The following is a 23,475-nucleotide window of genomic DNA, read 5'->3' on the forward strand; positions in this document are numbered from 1 at the left end:
GTAGTGAATATTGATGTATGGATGTTTACAAAGACAGGGTGCACTTCAGCAATGGCAATGAACCTCAGTATTCTGAAAATGTAGCTCATGATTATTTTTTGCTCCATTCGATCAACTGAAAATCTTGAGTCATTCTAGGTATTTATTTAAAAGGTCTGTAAAATGATATTCATTACTCCCTGATGAGATCAGCTCATAACGAGGAAGTCAGCTTGATTTGGTTCTTGGGGCTCCCCTGCATGGCAGACTGTTCTTACCTTATTAAGACCTGCTTCACTGGTTGTAGCCGTGTGAAGCCATATCAATCTCATCCCAACCAACGATGAGAATGGTGATTTCTTTATCAGTTTTTGAGAAATATTTATGTAACCAACAAGGACTCTGTGAGCTGCTGAAATGTCATTCCTATTTCATCATAAATATCCTTGACTTTTGAATGGGATTCAAAGGATTCAAGTAAAAAAACTTTAAAAAAAAACTGTGATCGCTTGCTTGTTACATAACAAATGAATTACATAAAGTGTAGTAGTAGAGTAGTCTTTGACTGACATACTACACATCAAAAACCATGGAGGATATAATGATCAATATTACCTGGCTGGAAGGTTATCAGAAAAGGTCATGTATTAATAGCTGAGCTGCAGTAATACCATCAGAGGTTTTAGAGAACAAAAGGACAGTTCAGGGGACTGTGAATTACTGACCTTTGTTGAGAGGTTAACAGATAAACAAGCAGATACATGTATGTGTAGTAGTTCACCATGTGTATACGTTACAGTAATTGATTGTCCATTATGTTAACATGACAACAAAGCAAGATACTATACGCTCCTGTTGTGGATTGAAATGTGATAATTAGAAATGTTATGACTCAGGGTTTGATCCAGAGCAGTGATTTGACCCCTGACCCTGAACCCTCTAGCCAATCACTTGAGCTGATTGTCTGATCCAGCAGTCTCCTCTATCTCTCCACAATCGGTGGGTTCCCATTGGTTAAGTAGAGGAAGGAGTTTGGTGACAAGGCTAAGATAGGAAAACAAACCTTACCTTACAGATTACTTTCTTTTTTGCAAACTCACATGAGAGAAATGATATGAGCAGGAAAGGAAATGAATAATGCATTTGGAACAGATTAGTCATTTTGGTGTTATCCTAGTAGTTTTCCTATAATGTTCCATGGAAGGTTAGTCATTCCTTTTAAGGTGAGTACCTCTGGCAAGCTTGTGAAGCTGTTCCCAATCACCCCACCCACCATGCTCACAGGGAGCACCAATAGGCAGAGTTCCATGTAGTGGAGTAATTAACACAGATCGTTTTTCAGTCTTGATTTCCAATTATTAATTGAACAGCAGAGTTACAAACAAAGTACCAACTGGGTCAGTCTGCTCACCTTGAGATATGTGTAATAGGCCAACTCACTGATTTCTGTATCTTTTTTCATTGCTACTAAAGAAGATACTGTTTTTCAACTTGAAAAGGGGAATCTAGAATAGACTATAGCTTGTAACCATATAGAGAGAGAAAAACATCAGTCGGGGTGGTACAATAATGTCCTGCAGGCCAGGATCAACTGACTGTGTGCTTTGTGATTTTTCTGGCACCATTGAAGGCTTCAGTGCTTCATAGGTGTTCTGGTCTATTTGAGTGACACCTCGCTGAGTGACTATGAAAGCCACAGTTTGTTTACTGTTCTAGTCTGGCTTTGGTTGGAGGGACCAGGGGCCTTGCACACACGCTAGCATGCGCAGGGACACACACTCTCTCACACACTTTACACTCACCCTCGCACATACACACACTTCCCTGTGCGGGATAAGAGTACAAACACAGGAACTTCTCTGCCTCTCAGAACAAAGCCTCTTAAAACTGGGATCAATTTCTGCTGAGAGACACAGGAGCTGCAGGGCAGAATGAGTGAGTGATAAATATGGAGAATAAAGGAGGAGTTGTGAGAGGAGATTGAGGTGAAGAGATGGGAGGGTGGGAGGGGGAAAGGGAGCCAAAGATTTAATCTGCACTGTTAGATACTGTAAATACTTATTTTATTTTTTACAACAAATTACCAAATCATTAGCAGGAGCACACAAGGCACCCAAGAGGAGCAGAGCCTTGTTTATGGCTGAGTATGTCCTTAGGCTTGTGCCGGGAATGTTGGGGTCCTGAACCAAATCTCTCATCACAGTTTGATAGAACAACACACTGTTGTTATTAAAACTAGGATGAAACTTGGGAGTTGTTCAAATCGCTATGAGTATGCCTACTCTCTAGTTTTAGCTTTTTTTAATGCAAGTGCCTATAATCGAGAGAGAGAGAGAGAGAGAGAGAGAGAGAGAGAGAGAGAGAGAGAGAGAGAGAGAGAGAGAGAGAGAGAGAGAGAGAGAGAGAGAGAGAGAGAGAGAGAGAGAGAGAGAGAGAGAGAGAGAGAGAGAGAGAGAGAGAGAGAGAGAGAGAGAGAGAGAGAGAGAGAGAGAGAGAGAGAGAGAGAGAGAGAGAGAGAGAGAGAGAGAGAGAGAGAGAGAGAGAGGAGAGAGAGAGAGAGAGAGAGAGAGAGAGAGAGGGAGAGAGGGGAGGGAGGGAGAGGGAGAGGGAGAGGGAGAGGGAGAGGGAGAGGGAGAGGAGAGGGAGAGGGAGAGGGAGAGGGAGAGGGAGAGGGAGAGGGAGAGGGAGAGGGAGAGGGAGAGGGAGGAAGGGGAGGGAGAGGAGGGGAGAGGGAGAGGGAGAGAGGCGCGTTGCAAAAATCTGATATTTTGCATGTCAGCTATGCAAAAGTGGCTTGGTAGCTCAGACTTTGTAGCCAACGGGGGGCGCTGTTTCTCACGCTATTGCTCATGTTCCAAAAAGCGATCGAGTGCACCGCAGGAGGAGTTTACGCTCGCTCACTCACTCAAGGGCTCTCACTCCTCTCAGACGCGATTTGAGTTGGTGAGGAGAGGATCAGTGCGCTGGAATGAAACACGCATGTAAGCGGTGTAGACAAGAGACGGGAACTTTGCAGATCTGGCGGGCATCGTGGCTGCGAGACTGGCTTGCGACTACTCTGCTGCAATAAGCACCGCTGTGACAACGGAGAGTGACAGCATGGTGGCCACGGAATACCCGTTTTACCTTTTCGTGAAGAGGGCAAATTGTTCCTTGGAAGTGCAGAATGTGAGCACCAACCGGGTAAAGAAGTTGAGGTAGGCATTTAGTTCAGGATGACTGATGAAATCGAATGCGTATTGCTTGTTATGGACACGCGTGCTGTACAGACGTGTTACTTATTTCTTTGAACTAAAAATCGTATCAACTAGTCTTCTATTTATTGAGTTAAAGTGTCAACATGCATTGTTAAATCACTGGTGTAGGCTACTCGCAGTATTTGCAGTTCTACCAGGCTGTAAATGTGTAAGAGACAACAAAATAGGCTACAATTTACATGCGTGAGATCCCCCCACCGCGGCTCTGTGATGGTTCGCCAGTGTTTTAGTATTTCAGTCAGGGTCCAGCTCTCCAGACTCAGAAAGCTGCTTCAAATACATCTGGTGCGTCTGTTGTGGGATCTGTCAGACCGTCATCTCTCACTCGACCACAAACGATGTTCACATCGCCCATTATTTATAGAGCGTGGAGCTTACTGTGTGAACCTGAAAACAAAGAAGCATGGGGAAGATGTGAGAATACAGAATGTAAAATAAGATTCTTTCTTTGCATGGCTTATTTACTTTTTCATTTAGAAAAACGCTCTTAAACGTGCAATGTACAAATGGATGCCAAGGAACGTTCTGTCACAGAATGCAGAGCAATGGTAAGATTTTGGCTCAAAACAAATGTGCATCAACTTGAAAGTTTGAAACTATCCCAAAACAGCTCAAAGCTCTCCCCATCGTTGTGGTGGTGATAGGTGGAAGAGTGAAGGAGGATGTGTATGTTCTTGTCATCTGTGTGAGAGCCAGCTTCCACCTGTTCTTGTACAGACTAGGTTGTGTTCAGGCAGCCCCAGTACAGCTTAGTCACACGCAGCATGTGGCTAAAGTGAATCTTGTGTAAGAGGGCTTGCTCACCTAACGTTATGCTACACTGAGGCTACAGTTTAGCCGATTAACACAGTCTCAGCTGGGCAGAGCCCCGTGTTTGAATCTCTGACAGCCTCCTCTTGTTCTAGCCTGCAGTACATTGTCTTCACCTCAGTAGGGCCTCAGTAGGGCATCATGTCGTCATTCTAATCCTGAGGCACTCAGACTCTGAAAGTGAGTCCTGTGGTGATGGTGCTGTTATGCAGGGATGAGACTGCAGGGTGTTTATGTCTGCTGGAACAGAGTCAGTGAGTCAGTGCAGACATACGGCACAGTGCTTTGTAAGACCTGCTGACTCCCCCCAGAGGCTATGTTCTCCTGTGCCGGGCTCCCTCACTGCCTGTCACTGAGCTCAGCTCTTTACTCTGGCTTTTCACGGAAGGTGACTAATGTCCTGTTACTAATGTCCTATTACTGGACACCATTGTGGTGTGAGAGGGCTAGGGGGACACCCGTAGAACTCACACTGAAAAAAGATGCGCACACGCACGCAGATATAAACAATGTTATGATCCCAATCATAGCAGCCATGAGCCTACCACAGTTTGTATATGTGAAGCTTTTTCTCCAGATAGACCTATGATTCATCGCTGTTCTCCTCCCTGGAACAGACACTGTACTCAGCAGAAGCAGTAGCCTGGAGGTGTCCGTCTCGCTCTCTCCCTCGCTCTCTCTCTCTCTCTCTCTCTCTCTCTCTCTCTCTCTCTCTCTCTCTCTCTCTCTCTCTCTCTCTCTCTCTCTCTCTCTCTCTCTCTCTCTCTCTCTCTCTCTCTCTTGCTTTCTCTCTTGCTCTCTCTCTCTTTCTCTGGCTTTCTTTGGCTTTCTCTGTCTCTATCTCTGTCTATCTCTGTCTCTCTCTTTCTCTGTCTTTCTCTGTCTTTCTCTGTTTTTCTGTCTCTCCCTCTCGCTTTCTGGCTCAGAGTCTCAGAAGCACTTGACACACACAGTCTCACAGATGGTTTTAGTTGTCATGTTTCAGCTTCATCGACTATATTTGTTTTGTTTTTGAGAGCTGGACCTGACTGGGCTGCCCTCTGTACCTCTCTCTCTCGCCTGTGAATGTACAGGACTCTGCCAGTTCACTAAATGTGAACATGCCACTATTCGAAGAAAGACAAGGTAATGGAGTAATTGAGCAAGCTAATAAGGTTAGCCACCGTCTCATCTGGTGCTCTATTTATCTGGAAAATGAGCCGTAACGGTAGACGGGCAATGTCTCAATTAGCACAGCTGGTACAGGTACTGCACTTCCCTCACAGCCTTTAAACTGTACAACACCAATGTTTTGATTGAATTCCCAGACCTAGTAGATTTACAGTGAGTGGGTCTATAGGCTGTAGGCTATATAGGCTGATGCTCACACCAGGGTAGAACACAATAATGAGCCAATATACATTGCATGCATACATTGATTGGAAGCTAGCTCCTATCCAGGGCAGGCTGGCCTTAAGGCCACATTCATCCTTCTCAGCCCTCTGTCACGGTGTGTTGATGTGTTGATGTGTGTGTGGCGGGGGCTACCAGATCTACCTTTGCCTGTGTTTGTGGGGGGGGGGGGGGGGCTGTTTGTATGTGTAGGAGCCTTAGTTGAGACACAATAGACCTTGTGTCAGGAAGTGATTGAATCAGCCTGGACCAATCAGAGCACCATGGGAACCAGCCTCTTGCTCCGCCTGGACAGTTCTCTGTGGTTAAGGTCGTCATGGTTGGCATGAGAGAGGTGTCTTAGTTAAGGCATTCACCCTAATCATCTGTGAGACTCACACGCAATAGTTTAATCAGGAAAAGTGTTTTGTCTTCTGCCAATGTTCTCTGGGAAGAATTTAATTACTCAGATTAGTATCAAAGGGCAATGTACCATAGGTAGCCTAGCTATTATAGCTTTATGTGGGCTTGTTGCATGCAAGAGACCTCGGTTCAACGCCTTACAAATCTCAAGAAAGGAGCAGTTATCAGGTTGTATAGATGTTTTATATCTCCCTTCCCTCTTATCTCCAGACGAGCTACTAGGATCAAATACTTCATCCTGTTTCAATGTGTGTGTGTGTGTGTGTGACTGCAAGTGTGCAACTGTGTGTGTGGGTTCGTGTGCGAGTGTCCGTGCGCGCGCGTGCGTGACCGTTATGATTGGTGGCACATGTGGTGACATTGATTGACAGCCTGTATGGGGCAAGAAGTGGTTGTGTAACATGTTCAGCTGTCTCTGTAAGTGTGTTAGCTGTGAAACGTTCCGGTCCATCCTATCAGTGTGGAGATAACGACTATTGCATAAGTATAGAAGTAGACTCATAGAAGATGGGTTTTTACAACTATTATGGCCCAGCATAAACATGATCTGATCTACAAATCCAGGTTAAAATGTCCCTCTAGCTGTGAAATCTCAAGTCTTATTTACCAAATTTACCAAATACAAATAAGTGAGGTTCTAAGTAGGCTAAGAAATGTAGACATGCCTCCACTATCTTCGTTTTGTCTTCCTGCTTTCAACCTCTGCTGTTTGGTTTGAGACGTCATGGACTCCCATACTGCTGAGTGTGCTGTGTAAGTCTGCTCCCAGAATACTGATCTGGCTGCTGCAGTGACGTAGCCAGGGACATGCTGCAACTGCAATGACACGAGGAGAGCGGGGTAGAGAGAAGGGGAGAGGGACACCGAGGAGGGGAGAGGGGAGAGGGAAAGAGAGAGAGAGAGAGAGGGGGAAAGCGAGAGGGGAAGACGGATGCTGCCTGGAGGTGAAGCTGCAGCTTCTCCAGTCGTCTTTGACGTTCCTGCTCCCACACTGCGTTTCCCCCCTCCGTCTATGTCTGACTGAGCACTGACACGTCCGTGTGGGCTCCCTGGGAGCGTGTGACATGGAGACGGGTCCTGCGTCTGCCCACTCCTGAGGGGCTTTGGGGTACCTTATCAACCGCAGCAGCCTGCCTATCTGCCTGCCTGCCTGCCTGCCTGGCTGACCGACCGACCAGGGGAAGACATCACCTTGAGGGGAAGTGGCTCCAGTATGAGCTTGTTGTCGAGTGTTGATGGGACTGCGTTGTCTCCCACTGGTGCTTCGGCTCGTGACCGTAGGGGAGGCTGAACGTGTCGGGCAGGGACGAGGAAGAGAGGGGATCGGGAAGGGGGGTCGGGTCGAGATTACTGAGGTCGATGAGGATGAATACGATGAAGAACATTGTCCCATTCACGAAAGTGGTTGCTAGCGCTGGTTCTTATCAGGCTGCTCCAGGCTCAGAGCACTGGTCAGGTGTTGGAGGCTGATGGAGACTGTGAACCTGAAGGTATTTTATGTAACTGTTGTCTCTGCTGTGCTTCTTTGATGATGTGACGCCTGTTTGTTTACACCTGTCTGTTTTCCTCCCTCCTCTCCTCCCCTCCCCATTCCTCCCCTCCCCATTCCTCTCCTCCCCTCCCCATTCCTCTCCTCCTCCCTCCTCCAGGAGCCCAGTATCAAGAGGGTGAAGCCCCTTTCCAGAGTCACATCTCTGGCCAGCCTCATTCCTCCAGTGAAGACTGCACCACTGAAACGGATTGGACAGACTCTGCAGGTACAACTATAATCTCAATCCCTCCTTTCTCCTTTTGACTGTGTGCAATAAACTGAATGCATATTCTCAAATCCATTCTGCTTTTTACTCGTGTTACTCGGTGCAGATGTTTTCACATGAACATGTCATGTGTTTGATGGGTTAGACTGCATTTGTTTACGTTATGGTTGGTGGGCAGCAAGATCTACAACCTCAGAATGGAGCTTTGAGAGCAGAGGGGGGGGGTCTACCACATCTGGTAGTCTTCAGAGGAGAGTGAAGGAGGTGTAGGGTATCATTCAGCAGTGAGGACTGTCAGACTGACTGCTACTGTCATCACTGCGGTGTTGGTCCAAACAACAGGCCATCTGTTCTCCCTCCCTTCCTCTCCACCTCCCTCCCAGCCTCCCTCCCTCTAACCTCCCTCCCTCTCTCCCATCCTCCCTCCCTCTAACCTCCCTCCCTCTCTCCCATCCTCCCTCTCAACATCCCTCCCTTCCCACCTCTCTCCCGGAATGCCTAACCCCTGCCTCAGTCACAACCACAGCCTCCACACACACACCCAATCCACCAACACTACAGCTGCTGGCTGAGTAGTTCCACCTCTAGAGCTCACCGTCTCTTGTCTCCGCCCCTCACACAGCGGTCCATCAGCTTCCGGAGCGAGAGTCGGACGGAGATCACGGCCCTGCGCCCCTGGAGCCGCCCCGCCCCCCCAGCCGTGGCGAAGCGGCGTGACAGCAAGTTGTGGAGCGAGACCTTTGACGTGCGGCTCGGACACCAGACGCTGTCCTCCAAGGAGATCAAACGGCAGGAGGTGAGACACCCTGACTCTGACCTCTGACCCCTTACACCTCACCCAAACACCTGACCCCCGCCCTGAACCCAAACTGTTAGGGATATGGGTATATAATCATCCAACCCCGTCCTTCCTCCAAACCACCTTTAAAAATGAAGAGGAACCTACAGTATACAAATGTATTATTGATGTATCTTATTGATTCTTATCATTAGAATTGGTATTCTACAGACAGACAGACAGACAGACAGACAGACAGACAGACTTGCTTCTCTGATGAGCTAGTTTGAAAGATCAACTGGAATTACTGCTGTCCTCCAACACGCACACACACACGCGCGCGCACACACACACTCTCTTAGATCCCTCCTGGCCACACACACTCAGGCTTCAAAGAACAAGGCTATATGGTGTGTATAACAGATGCCAGATGTTCACATGGAAGTATTGGGTTTTTAGTGGTCAGATGGGTCGTGTTTACTTCTGTTTGTGTGTGTGTGTGCGCGCGCGTATGCATCTGTGTCTATATGTGTGCAAGCATGTCCCAAATACACACACACACACACACACAGACAGCAGTAGTCTGTGTAATGACATGTAGGTGAAGCACATAGAAGAACTCTCCGGTCTCACTGCTGCTCTCTGTTTCCACTCTGCCGACAGGCCATCTTTGAGCTGTCTCAGGGGGAGCAAGACCTGGTGGAGGATCTGAAGTTGGCCAAGAAGGTAAGGTCTGCTTTCTCTATTCAGCATTGTTCAACTTCTCATCCAGCCTGACAAGACTTGGCTATCCAACCCCTTTGACCAGACAGGCTTTCCTCTTGATGCATGCTTGTCTGTCCTTGTCTTCTGTCTTCTGTGTTGACCTTTTCTGAAAAACCCCCCAGGAGATTTTACAGTGTGGTTCTTTATGAGTTTAGGGCTAAAATTAGATATGCTCTTAGAGTGTCCGCCCCCTGCTAGATATTTGTTAGTTTTATCTCTGGGAAAACCTCCATGTTTTCCACACATCGATTGCCTTTTTTAGTGGTGGGACTCATATCTAGCTGACCTGGTTTCCTGGTTACTAACATGGGTGATACACAGGTTAGGATGTCAGTATAACCACAGTGTCACGGAAAGAACCCTTTTGAGTTTTTCCTCCTTGCTCTGATTCACCATTTCAAGAGAATTTCAAGCGTTTTCAAGTACTGAAAAAGGAAAAATTCTGTAGGTTGGGATGGTGCTGTGTACACTTGGTTTCCAGTTTCATAACCGGCTCTTGTCCCTGCAGGCTTACCATGACCCCATGCTCAAGCTGTCTATCATGACAGAACAGGAGCTCAACCAGATCTTTGGGACCCTGGACTCTCTCATACCCTTACATGAAGGTACACATATACGCACACACACACACACACACACACAAAACAAGCGTGGACACACACAAACACACAACTCGTCTGGGCGTTCGACATTTTGGGTTTCTTCCCCCGCCCCTCAGATCTGCTGAGTCGGCTGAGAGAGGCCCGTAAACCCGACGGCTCGACCGAACATGTGGGACACATCCTGGTGGACTGGGTAAGAGGATACGGACGCCGTGTCCTTTCTCTTCCTCCTCCTTTCCTTTCCTGGCTTTCTCCCTCTCGCTTTCTCTCTTTAAGAGTTTGGGCTCTACACTGTGGATTTTATTGAACGTGCTGTTGCTCTGTATCAGGGAGAGAGCGTACCAGCGCTAGCTCCAGGCCAAAGTCATCGCTTTTTTGACCCGCTCCCTCTCACTTTCCCTGGTGTTGTGGTGGATTGGAGCCCACAGTGCTGTGTTCTGGCCACAGTGGAGAGACAGAGAGGGGAAGAGCGAGTTTGATCTCTCTCGTCTGGCTGACTCCCTAATCTGGCTTGCTTCCTGTGTCAGTCTCACAGCAGCTGCAATCTGTCTCTCACATTTTCAGATGATGTTGATTATGTAATACTACTAAATAATAGATAGACCTACTTAACATGTATTAGGAATCTGTGGAAATAATGAAATTGATATATGCAACTATCTTTCCACTGTTAAAGATGCAGCAATATAAATTGTTGTGAATAGATGTGTCTGTTATTGAATGATTGATATGGAACAAAGGGTACCAGAACATAACCTTTCGGACAACCACAGATGTCACTACCCCTGTAGAACACCATGAAGCATCAACAAATTACCCCACAACATTCTTAGGAAAAAATACCCAGGGCTTCCCACAACCCCTTGAGATGTTACTTGTTTTCAATGAGGACATTTTTGTGTGAAAACAAAGACAGTGACCTTTTGGCTGAGTCGTCAGCTATCAATCTGGCTGTGTGCTCAGACCTTGGTGTGAGGTGAACCTTGACCTCTGCCCCCTGGGGGTCCTTCTGCCACTCTGGAGCTATTGACGTACATAGTTCTACTGTTCTGACCCCTGGTCATGTCACGGCCAGAGTTGCAGAGATCTGACCATCATGTTATCACTGTGCTGTCAGCTCCATGTCATACAGCATCGGGCTGTAACTCTGGACAGGGTGTGGATTGATTAGACAGCAAGTTAGTCATGGTGATTATTGTGTTTTTTTGAGTGAGGTGTACATTTCATCTTAGAATAAATGGCAATAATTTATCAAATTAATAAGGTTTCAGAAAGTTAGACACGTATTACTTATACTTACAATTACTAATATTAGTATAATTTTTGGATTGAGCCGTACATTACCTTCCAAGAGCTCAACCAAAATCACTTGAGATAGGGACAAGTTGTTGGCCATTTATATCCTAATGGGGTAGGGATTCATTCCCAGTACATTTCTTACCAGCCAGCTATCATGAGACCAAGAAACCTTCCCCCTTAAATCTGACAGGTCTTGTGCAGGACTGTTGGAGCTTTTCTCTAGGGGCCAGGCTTGAGGGTCACATTGTGTAAGCATGCTGTTTTCCGACTCCATCCTTTCTTCCTGTTGACGCTAGGCCACCATGGCGAACAATGCATGACTAGGGAGGAACTGTTTCTGCTCATCCCAGCAGAGCGCCAGCCACAGCCACAGCTCTCTGACCGGCAGGAGCTCAATCAATAAGGTTACATAACCAGGGGGAGGTTTCCCAAGTCCACTTCGGTCTCTGGTTCACTATGGTGGACCGGCTTGCTTTGGATTGGTCACTTCTAAAGAGGAGTATCAGGTCACATGTACAGTGCTGGAAGGGGGACTTCTCCTTGTGGAAACCTCAGATCAGAGCGTGTATGGTGCACCCCCACCAGACCGGTCCGTGCTCTCTCTAATCAAATGCAGTGTGGGGTGTGTCAGGGCTGCTTGTCAGGTTGTTTATGTGAGAGGGTGTGAGTTCTACCAGGCTCTCTACTCCCAACTCTGCTTAGTTAGCGTCCGAAAAGAACAAGAGGAGGGATTCACGCACGGTTCTCCAGGAGAATGTTCTAGTAAACTTGATGATGGCTGAGGTAGTACAGACTTCCTTCCCTCCCTGGTTTGTGTCTTCACATGTACAGTACAGAACAGTAGCTCACCTGCTGTAACCTGGATGGGACTGGATCTGGGTCTTGGATTTGATCCACTGACCTGATGTGTTCACTTACACTTTATGTATAGTAAACTGTCTGTACAATAAATGCTCATGCCACCAGGGAAGTATTAACAGAACTAAAACTCTGCTGATAACCACTGGTTAGGGATAGTTTATAGACACTTACCATTTTGTTGATTGTTTAGTGAGTATACCGGTCACCTACTAGCATTGACCTCTGTCACCAAGTTGTTGACATCAGTTGTCTCATTGGAAGCTTCTTTCCTTCCCCAGCTGCCGTGCCTGGACTTGTACAACAGCTACTGCAGCAACCAGGTGGCCGCCAAGGCCCTGCTGGACCACAAGAAGCAGGATCACCGGGTCCATGATTTCCTCCAACGCTGCCTGGAGTCCCCCTTCAGCAGGAAGCTGGACCTGTGGAACTTCCTGGACATCCCACGCAGCCGATTGGTCAAGTACCCGCTGCTGCTCAGGGAGATCCTGAAACACTCGCCCAACGACCACCCCGACCGTCAGCACCTGGATGAAGCAGTGAGTGGGAACACACACATACACACACATACACACATGCACACACGTGCCCACACGTATGCACACACACACACACGTACACACATGTTCACACACACCTCGACTCGCAGAAACTATGTGTGAATATCAAACGTTGTCTCGTTCCGTTCCAGATCAGCATGATCCAGAATATCGTGGCAAAGATCAACAGGCAAACTGGGGAGTCCGAGTGTCGCTTCTACAAGGAGCGTCTGCTCTACCCTGAGGACAGCCAGAGGGACCTGCTCATAGACAGCTCCCGGACACTCAGCTGCCACGGGGAGCTCAAGAACAACCGAGGAGCGGTGAGTGGACAACCACCTGACCGTTTTGAATTTAGCGTTTGCCCTCCGTGTGACTCGGGCGGATAGAGATTACTTCCAACTCGAAAACCAAGCAATTGTGGCCTGGACCTCGAATCCTCTCCCCCCTCCCTCCAACACGCACAACATTCCATAACACATGATAACATGTCTGCAACACGCCAATCGATCAAGCTGAATGTCAACTCCAGTACGAAGAAAACCTAGAGAAAACATGAGGCAGGGAGTGTGATGTACAGTTCAGGCCAGAGGTCAAGTACAGGTGTTCCACAAGTTCTAAGACTCTAAATAGATGTTCTCAGGTGTCAGGCCGTGTTGGTGAGTAACATATGAAGGGCACCAAAGCACAGTAAAGAGAGGTAGAACAGAAGAGGGAAGTCGAGGAGAGGAGTACACAGCTCCCTGTGTAAATAACAGGGAGCCTGGACACTAGAAGATCAAAGTTTTACGCCAACATGGCTGACCTATGATGTACTGGGGACCCTATACACACAATGGCAGAGTAGAATAGAATCTCTTATGCTTTTCAGATAATCACAGATCAATAATGTAAGCCCACCTTGGGGATCATTATAACGAGCTGGAGAGAAAGCTGTTTACTGTGGGAGGTATGCAACATAAAAAAAACATAGGAGGTTTTGTGGGGGGTTGTCGTTTGTTTGATGTTCGGCTTAATGTTGATCTTGTTTACCTTAATTGCGCCCCCATGTTCTAATGGGAAGCATCTGGTTATGATCGGTTGGGAGATGCTGCTTTCAATAGTCTAAAGTAGCCTTCCTACCCCTCATCTCATCTGCACTCCTCTGACACTGCTGGGCAGCTGAAGGAAGCAACCTTACAGGGAAATCCTCCGTTTTTCAGACTTTACTTGTCCTGCAGTCTTCAGTTCAGTGCCTGGGAAAATGCAGACGAGGAAAAAGACCAACTTCAGAGTATGGCGATGTACCCGGCCCAGGGTGGTGCTGGGAGGTGTAGTTTTGATATGGTTCCCATGCTGCATACTGTGCAGTCTCCATAATGAGAGGGCAGTTAGTTAGCTGGAGTAATCACAGGAAAGGCAGTAACAGAACAGATGGTCATTCGTCTGTCTGGCAGTCAGACTCTGCCTTTCATGTATTGTGGGAAGCAAACAAAACCGTATTGTGTTTTTTATTACAATAAACCTATAAATCAAAAGTCATTACTCCGGAAAAAGGAGTAGAAGCAGTGGTAAGGATGTGGAAAAGAGGTTTTTATGCTTTGTATATATTTTTTGCTTTGTGTTTCTTTTTGATTTTTATTTTACGACATGCTATGAGAACGAGAGGGCCTGTTGGGTTTCGGTGAGGGGAGGTTAGCTAAGGTAAGGAGGGCAAGACTTGGGAACCCTGTGTACTAAGACTGTCTGTATGAGTGAACTAGAGAGAGAGAAAAGAGAGAGAGGAGAGAGAGACAAATGGAAAAGTTGAACAAATAATCCTGACCTTGTGACCTTCGCCTACCTACTGAATCTGTCGGCATTTTGATGAATAATAGATAAATCTGGTTCAGCTGGACAGGGCCTAACATGGTCCAAAATGGGACTGGAATTCTACAGACATGACTTAGTTTCTGGACATCATGACACAGAACCCCCGCAGTGTGGTTCACTTTGTGAATACAGGCAAATCCCTCTCTTTAGAGCGCGTGTGTATGTAAATATAACTGTGTGTGTGTATTTGTCCTGTCTTACATAACCCTTGTGACCCCTCCAGATCCCTACTCCCTCTCACTTGTTCAGCCTTCTCTAAACACAACTCCCTTCTCAGTCAAATACTGTTAGTGTTGGGGCCATGCATCATTCTTCCGATTCACTCTCTACATGAAGCGAGTCAAGAGAAAAAGCCACTCTTATGTGAAATGTTTTTCAGATGTCTTCAGAGCAAGCTTAGGAAAGTATCCATTTAAGAGAAACACAAGGGATTAGTCTTATCTATTCGTTTAGATGGAATATCTCACTCGGGGTGTGTTTAAATAGAGGAATAGTGTTGGTTCTGTCTCACCAGTGAATGTTTGAAATCTTCAATCTACTAAGATGGCTGCTGGTGTTTCTTCTGTATATTGATTAGAATCAGTACACACATGCTACTGTGTCCATTTCAAGTTCTATCTATCCTACTTTATCCAATTCTACTATACTCTACTCCACCCTGCCTCTAATTGAGTGTGTTGTGTTTCCTTGCAGAAGCTGCACGTTTTCCTGTTCCAGGACGTGCTGGTCATCACAAGGGCCATCACCCTCAACGAGCTGCTCCGTTACCATGTCTACCGCCAGCCAATCCCTGTCCGCCTGCTGGAGTGGGAGGACCTGCAGGACGGGGAGATCCGCCTGGGGGGGTCGATCCGCGGGGCCTTCAGCAACAACGAGAGGAGTGAGTCCCTCTCGACCGCCACACACCTTGTCTGAGAGAACGAAAGAGATCCGCTGTCTGGGTGGGGTGTAGTTCAGGTTGGACGTCTAGTCAAGGGCCAAGCTGAGTTTAGCCAGCTTGTTGTGTGTGTTGCACGTGTTAGCACCCATGCACCGACTATAATATGAAACAAGCACTCTGTTTATGTGATGTCCTTCCTGTGCAATTTTCAGTTGGTTATTCATCTCCCTCCTCCTCTCCATTCCCCCCCCCAGCCAAGAACTTCTTCAGGGTGTGGTGTCGTAGCGGAGGCCAACTCCAGTCCCACTCTCTCCAGGCCAGCGACGCCTTCAACAAGCAGCAGTGGCTCAACTGCATCCGCCAAGCCAAAGGAGCAGCCCTGGAGGTGGCCGTGGGTCAAGGGACACGCGTGCAGTCGGTCCCCAAGCCACAGGGGACCCCTCCCGCACGGGAGGAGGGGCGTGTGGAGAGTACCAAGCCCATAGCTATGGACCACAGTGACAGTGAGGCCTCAGAGTGCAGTATGGACACGAGCGAGGCGGGCTCCGACTGCCCTCAGATGGAGCACACAGACTCGAGCTGTCGGGCGCAAGCCGTGTGACCTCAGGAGGGAAGGAGGGTGTGGGCAGGAGAGGAGAACCTGTGCAGTATTGTAACTTGGCCATTCCCAGTATGAGGGGAGGTGAGGGGGGGGGGGGCAAGAAGACAGTGTAGCATTGTACAGAGCACTTCACATCTTTAGCTTTTGACTTCAGGTTTACTTTGGATTTCACACTTTCTTTCGTCAATCACTGGTCGGTTCCTTTGAGACTGTGGTGTCGAGTTCGGTGCAGGCAATCCAGTGTTACTTTGCTGTGTCTCCATGGCATGGATCTTGGTTATGTGTGTGTGTTCATGTGATAACTGGGACCTCCTGAAGGTTAAGTGAGTTTCCCTTGATTTTCTTTGTAACTCTGCTGCATCCTCAGCCTTACCACCATCCCCTCGTGAATCATAACAGACCTTGATTGAGAGTCCTTTACAAATTCTTGAGGTATGTTTGATATAATCATCTGGGCATACCAGCCAAAGGAGTTTGTGCACAATGGGAAAGGATCCCATTGCTTATGTTTGATTAAGCTTGTGAACCAACTACATCTGATGAATTTGAAAGCATTTGCTTAAGTTGGAACAATCTAAATCTCAAAGCCATCTTTCCTGCCCAACCTTAGTGCACTGGTCTACTACTGTCGCTTGAGAAGAATGACAATATTAAGTTATTCTCCTTTTAAATAAGATATATGTATATTAGTGTACTGTTTGAATACACACACTTTTCTTCATTTATTTTTTACAATAATCACCTTGTTAAGACCAGGAGAATGTTTCCTTGAAGACAATCTGTGTTGGTGATATTGAAAACAGGATGTGACTCCACTAGTGAACTCAACAATCCGGCCCTTGAGAGTTGTGATGGAGAGAGACGGTATCCAACCCAGGGATGTTAGACAGTGTTAACCCACTGAGTGTAGGTCCTACTCTGGAAGTCTTTGTGTCTCAGGCAAGGTTACTCGTCATGATCTGTCATCGGTTGTAACTGACTCTAATGTGGTTAATGACCACCCAGGGTTATACACAAAAGACAATTCCCAGACCAGCAGGTCAGGTTATCTAAGTAGTAGACAGTTTTGCAGATCTTATTTCTGTGTCGGCCTACCTACAGTTTCATTCCAGTAAAATGCTAATATATAAAATGGACAATCTTAACTAAAGGAGGCTGGAGACAGGGAGAGCTGCCTTTGACAGAATTGTAGACGTTAGGCCAATCCCCAGAAGTGAGTCTTCCCTGTGGAGGGGAACCGAGTGACAGAGCTGCAGTAAAGCAGATTGTTACATTGCTGTATGTATGAAAGGGTTTCAGGTAGTCATCCTTGATATAAGCCTACTGGTTATCTGTGTGTGTTAGAGAACTCATTGGAGGATTTAGTTCAAAGCAGTATTTGCTCGAGCCATAACCAGGCCTGCAGAGCTACAATACAGTCATCAGTGCTGACCTGCTGTGCTGCTGCAAACACTGGGACTACTCCTTGTTGCCCAAAGGTTTTATTTTGTATTAATTTTGTTTAAATCGGTTTAACAAATATGCTTGACTAAGTGATTATGAAAACATTCATACCAAAAATACTGATGTTTTTCTATATGTGTCTTATAAGAAAAAGATGTTTAGTGTGTTTATTTATAGTTTCTTTTTTCACTTTGACTTGAGGTTAGGCCTGTTCACTTTATTTTTTTTCGAGAGAGAAGGAATATGAAGCGATTGCACAGGTGATGTGGAGAAAGGAACCAAACAGGAAGTGCATTATGTTGTGTGAGTCTTTGTATATGGAAGTAAGCGGTAAAAGGACTGCGCTGGAAGATACACTATACATACGGACTGAGAAAGATTAACATGGAAATGTAAATAATGGAATTCTGACTGTACCAAATAAAAGAAATGAACCAACACATTAGAGATTGTGTTATAATGTAAACAATAACTCAAATCATGTTTCAATTATTTAACATTTCACTTTCATTGTCAATAGAAGTATGACCCCCATAATCTGCTGGGGGATATAGTCTCGACTTTAATACAGAGGAAGGAAATGAAGACGGTGATTTATCAGCCATCAACGCCAAGAAAATATCTGTGGACATCCTGAACGTTGATCCCACTTGTCCCGTTTGATCACACGTAAAAATGTATTTTGTTCTGGTAACATCCTGTCCTTCATCTGTGAGGTTCATTTAATGTTAATACAGTTGTTGTCAAAGCACCTGAAATGAATGCACATATCCTTGAACGGTGAATGTAAATGTGAAGTGTCAGTGCTGATCACTGAAATGGTTAGTTGCTGGTCTTTGTCTCCCTCTAGAGGTCAAGAACAAACCAACACTGTAGAGAGATGGCTAGTCCCATGGGTCTAGAGCAGGGGTGGGCAAACTTTTTGACTCGCGGGCCACAATGGGTTCTAAAATTTGACAGAGGGGCCGGGCCAGGAGCATTTGGAGGGAGAGTTTGGGCCGGATATACTAAAGCATTAAATGTAGTGTGTGCAAACCTCATAGCACAGTAAGAACACTACAACCCAATTTATTAACTGTCTTTCAAATGTGAAAAATAGCCCTTATCAGTTAATAAATTTGTCTCAAGGAATATGCAAGATATGGCATTTACATACTATTTCGCAGATACTGGGAGGAGGAAATGTAAATAGATTAAAATAACTTGCTAATTTGAATGCCAGCAAATAACTTGCCTTGGTACTTGACTCTTGAATTGCAGTTTGTCGGTGAAAAAAGTTCTGTTGACTCTGTAAATTAGCTGCCAACCTCTGAGCAGTAGCCGCCCGTTCTTGTGTTGACTGCTTGCTAGCATAGTTTGCATGCTTCGTGGCAAAGTGACGGCTGATATTGTACTCTTTGAAAACCGCAACAGCTTCTTGGCATATCAGACATACAGCCGTTGATCGGACTTCAGTGAAGAAGTATTTTGTTGTCCACTCCTTATTAAACACTCGGCATTCGCTGTCCACTTTCCTTCTCTTTTGTCCGCTCATTTTCACAGAAGGGCTTAATGGTGACGTGAAACGAAGTGAAAATTAAAGTGAAATAAAGAGAAATACGCGCCACTCCAACAACGGTCAATGTGTTTTGAGTGCGCTATCTATTGGGGAAACGTGGGCATTGCAGGGAAAGGGGAAAAAAATGAGGTTTTTACTATAATTTGGACAAGTTCGGCGGGCCGGATTAAAAAGCCTAACGGGCCGTATGTGGCCCGCGGGCCGTAGTTTGCCCATGTCTGGTCTAGAGGTTTCTTCTCCATGCTCACTGCTGCACTATGTCCTGTATACAGAAGCATATAGCAAGATTATTACCTCTAGATTACTTGTTTCATGTATGTGTACAATGTCAGTCATTTCAATTTTAGCCTAGCTTATCACTGGGGCTAACGGCTGGAAATAGTTATCTACATTTACATTACATTTTGTCATTTAGCAGATGCTCTTATCCAGAGCGACTTACAGTAAGTACAGGGACATTTCCCCCAAGGCAAGTAGGGTGAAGTGCCTTGCCCGAGGACACAGTCATTTATCACAGCCGGGAATCGAACTGCTAACCTTCTGATTAATAGCCTGATTCCCTAACCACTCAGCCATCTGACCCCCAATCCCTCTAATCTAACTAGATTAGAGAGATTAAATATATGCATTGAAACCATGCATAGCATCGAGTTATTTTCACTTAATTACCCTCTGTCAAGCAGACTGAGCAACGCCTCAGACGACTTCTGAGCGCAGTCGTCCCAGATGAGGTGGTCAGAGGTCAAGAGGTCACAAGAGCCCAGCAGGGGAACAAGCCTGCATGTTCACTTGACCTCTTGGAGAGAAATTACAGTTGATGTTCTCACAACGGAAATAGTTGCAGTTGGCACAGTCTCCAAGTGATATCTAGCTAACAATAATGTTATTTATGAAAAAATGTAGATCCACTTTAGGATGACAGCCCTATTCATATTGTCCGGTAGTATTGCCGTAAGATGTGAAGTCCAGGGTCATTGTTTCAAATAGAAGATCTGAAAACATCCGTGGTTTCTGAAGTGGGATTTTCAGGTTAGGGCTCATTGTTCTTCAAATGTTTTGTGTTCTGTAAGACAAAACATCTCAGAAATGCAGAAAAGCTCAAAGGTCCACGTAGTGTCCAATGTTATTCTAAATCTAAGACCAACAAGTGGATTACTCTAGCAAACTGCTCTGCTTGTGGTTTCTCTCTGCCTCCAACTGAAAAAAAGCCATCTTTAGAGAACAAGGCCAAGATGTGGCCCAAGTGAGTCTGCCTGCCATGTGCTGGTCTTTCACTGGCGCAACAAGAAATTGCAGTCCAGCAGATGGAGCCATATCTGCAGATACTTTGACAACCTCGACCACATGGCCACCTGTCACACCCCTCATCTCGCCAGAACTTGTGCATTTACATGTGTTTGCTACGTCTGAGATATTTTTTAGATTGTCTCATGAAGTTAGAAGCATCATGAATTCATAAAGACCTGGGTTGGGGTTGCTTCACCCCCCTGTGAAATAAAAGCTATTTACTTCTGTAGCCAAGGTTTTGAACAAGCTGTGCATTTACATTGTATGAATTGCTTGTATTTTGGTTGCTCCTGCTGTGTCACTCTAGGGAATGTATTAGGGGAACAAGCTGAAAAGCTAAGGAAAAGGTGATGTTCAGGGAATTGTTTGTGCCACTGCTTCTGCCATGTTGGTCATCTGTTAATAAAGAGATTGAAGAGATGCCCACTTATAACCCAGTTGTGTACCCTGCCCGACAGACTAGGAAATATAAACATGCACCACTAACACTGAAGTTTCCACTGCTGTTTTTGCTCAAAGTGTGACATTACATTACATTTAGTCATTTAGCAGACGCTCTTATCCAGAGCGACTTACAGTAAGTACAGGGACATCTCCCCAAAGCAAGTAGGGTGAAGTGCCTTGCTCAAGGACACAACGTCATTTGGCACGGCTGGGAATCAAACTGGCAACCTTCAGATTACTAGACCGACTCCCTCACCGCTCAGCCATCTGACTCCCAAAGTGTGAATACTGTCAGAGTTCGTTTTGTGGTTACCAATGCTTCAACGTTACTTCTGCCAGTCACACCAGGTCTGTTCACACACTGCTGGTGTCTGTTTCTGTAACATGGGACTGCTCCCCTCCTACACAGGTCCTCTGGGCTCAGTCTTCCTCTTCCTCTGTGAGTAATCATTCATAATTACCAGATGTACAATATGTGTGTTTATGTACAATGTGGACAGTACTACAAATGTGTAGGGGATTGTTCATCTAACTGTCATATTATCTAGGTGCTGTTTGCTGTCAAAGAGCCCAAGGTTAGTATCAATTAAAATCTTAGTTTAAGTATATACAACTATAGACTTACACTACTTTACAATTACATACAAGATTTGGCCATATAACTACATAGCAATGCATATAATAAAAACATTGTAGGTACATTTTGAAATGCTGGGGAATTCAATTGTATTAAATGTTAGAGTGGGTTATTACAAGAGTGTAAGAAGAACAATTATGGGTAGGGGTTTAAGAGGTAAGTGGATACGGTTCAGTGCCCAAATTTTCAGACATTGTAGTCGTTTTAATAGCCTGCCAACATATTTGTAAATGTTTATGCTTCTAAAAGGTTTATTGTCACATGCACATTAACAGAATTATTGGGAAGGAAATGTTATACTTTAAAGAATACAAGACACAAAAGAAAATGGTTTCCAACTTAGAACACTATAAAAAGTAACAATACTTTATAAAAATAGAACAATAAGTTATGAAATTAATAACAGTCCTGGTGCTGTACATCAAGTAGAATATTTTTTTACATTTGTTTTAACCAGTAGTTGACCTCAAGAGGCAATGAATTTGTGATAAACAAAGAATATTCCTCTCCTGATCCCACAGAACCTCTTAAGCCCAGACTGACAATGAGTCCTGCAGTCATCGGAGAGACAGACTCTGTTTTGCTAAGCTGTGAGACGCCTCCATTTCTCCCTGTGTCTCAGTGTTACATTGACATAGGGCAACAGAATCCTCTCCGTGCCTGTCATGAAACACTGACAGGGACTACCATCCTCACAATGACAGGTCAAAAGTCACCTGCTGAGGTCACAGTGACATGTTACTACTATGCTACATGGAGCTCTACCCAATCCCCTCTCAGTGATCCTGTTACAGTAACTATTCAGGGTAAGGAAGGGGTTATTTACCATAAGTGTTTATGTTTTTTACAACAATGATCACAATAATACACAATAATCTCTCCTCACCAACAGAGACTCACAGGGACAGAACGTCTGTTGTGGATGGGTGGCTGAAGTTGACCTAATGAGGCCATAGTGATGTGCAACTTACATAATTACGCAGTTTGGAAATGCATCCATGTTTTCTCCTCAGATCATTTGAAGAGACCTGAGACTGGTGTAAATGATGAGTCAGTGAACGTGCCAGTGCTGACTGTCCATCGTGGTGAGAACATCATCATCACCTGTTCATTTCCTGGATCTGCCACTACTGACACCAAGTGTGACCTCTACATTGGAGAGGAGAAAAAGACTTTCATAACAACAAAAACATCAAATCAGCAGTGGTTCTGCCAGTTCTTTGTCTCTGAAAATGATCTGCTCAGACGTCTTCAGCATGTGTTGCTTAAGGAGGTGAGCTGTGACTACAGGGTAGGTCCAAAACTAAACTTACTGTCTCCACGCAGTGATGGATACAGCTTAAGAGGTAAGTCATTATGGATATAATCTTCTGACTCATGCTCCATATTCCCATTGTGTCACATTGTGGGCTGAAATACTCTCAATGTAACACTTCTAATCCATTCTGGTTTCAGGTATGATGATCGCTGACTCTGGTGATGCAGTTACAATTCAGACCCCCACAGAAACCTCAGGTAGGACTCATTTTTTAGCACAACTTTGAATGTCAATATTAGATGAAGCGCTTGCACAATATAATGAATCTTATGATTATGCTCAATTCTTCTAAGGCTCAACTACTACCTTTACTCAGCCCTCAGAGCGTCACACTTTTAGTAAGAATGAGAACAACCAACACAAACCATGTTCATGAACACACACGGCCTGTTCACCTGTCGCATCTGAGTTTTCAGTTCTGATTATCCTACCTCTGGTGTTCAGGTTTGACTGATGGTACTACTACACCCTCTGATACTACTAAGAGTTCTGCTGTTGGTGAGTAGGTTCTCCATCCTATGGGCCGCCAGGAACACAATTTGCGGTGGAGGTTTTACAAATTGAACTTGGTTTTAAAATTGTTTTGGACTGATATATTAAAGTCAAAGTCACATATTCAAGTCATCTGTACAACAAAGAGAAGTATTGTCATTACACACAGAACCCATTACTATTTTGACTTTAAAGAGATTTATAGCATGGTTACTTTTCAGTTACTAGTTCAACTCCTAATCCATTCTGGTTTTAGATATGATGGTAGCTGACTCTGGTGATTCAGCAACAGTTAAAACCCCCACAGCATTCTCAGGTAGGACTCATTTTTTAGCACAACTATGAATGTCAATATTAGCTGAAGCACTTGCTTATGTACAATATAATTAATTTTATGATTATGCTCAATTCTTCTAAGGCTCAACTACTACCTTTACTCAGCCCTCAGAGCGTCACATTTTTAGTAAGAATGAGAACAACCAACACAAACCATGTTCATGAACACACACGGCCTGTTCACCTGTCG

At 45.4% G+C, this 23,475-nt stretch overlaps 2 protein-coding genes across 5 annotated transcripts in view; both read left to right on the forward strand.

Annotated features, from left to right (window-relative positions):
* arhgef3 (Rho guanine nucleotide exchange factor (GEF) 3) overlaps positions 1 to 17,651 on the forward strand; it is a 44,380-nt gene extending 26,729 nt beyond the window's left edge. For 2 of the 4 annotated variants that reach the window (XM_062460677.1, XM_062460682.1), the window contains 9 exons: positions 7,490 to 7,597; positions 8,220 to 8,393; positions 9,039 to 9,101; positions 9,649 to 9,745; positions 9,859 to 9,935; positions 12,181 to 12,438; positions 12,591 to 12,761; positions 14,983 to 15,169; positions 15,424 to 17,651. In XM_062460677.1, coding sequence (XP_062316661.1) covers positions 7,490 to 7,597; positions 8,220 to 8,393; positions 9,039 to 9,101; positions 9,649 to 9,745; positions 9,859 to 9,935; positions 12,181 to 12,438; positions 12,591 to 12,761; positions 14,983 to 15,169; positions 15,424 to 15,770 — 1,482 coding nt within the window. In that variant the 3' untranslated portion in view covers positions 15,771 to 17,651. Of the gene's footprint in view, positions 1 to 3,737; positions 3,785 to 6,764; positions 7,331 to 7,489; positions 7,598 to 8,219; positions 8,394 to 9,038; positions 9,102 to 9,648; positions 9,746 to 9,858; positions 9,936 to 12,180; positions 12,439 to 12,590; positions 12,762 to 14,982; positions 15,170 to 15,423 lie in introns of those variants that run through there. The other 2 variants (XM_062460691.1, XM_062460698.1) reach the window with 2 other exon arrangements.
* A 3,192-nt stretch (positions 17,652 to 20,843) lies between these two features.
* Positions 20,844 to 23,461, forward strand: LOC134026372 (uncharacterized). The gene is made up of 9 exons (XM_062469110.1): positions 20,844 to 20,941; positions 21,051 to 21,077; positions 21,661 to 21,945; positions 22,153 to 22,485; positions 22,595 to 22,654; positions 22,751 to 22,795; positions 22,902 to 22,955; positions 23,206 to 23,265; positions 23,368 to 23,461. The coding sequence occupies exons 1-9, from the start codon at positions 20,887 to 20,889 to the stop codon at positions 23,448 to 23,450; spliced, it is 1,002 nt and encodes a 333-aa protein (XP_062325094.1). The 5' UTR covers positions 20,844 to 20,886; the 3' UTR covers positions 23,451 to 23,461.
* Positions 23,462 to 23,475: the final 14 nt, after the last annotated feature.

The sequence above is a fragment of the Osmerus eperlanus genome, chromosome 1 (genome assembly GCF_963692335.1).
Source record: "Osmerus eperlanus chromosome 1, fOsmEpe2.1, whole genome shotgun sequence".
In the NCBI taxonomy this organism is placed as follows: domain Eukaryota; kingdom Metazoa; phylum Chordata; class Actinopteri; order Osmeriformes; family Osmeridae; genus Osmerus; species Osmerus eperlanus.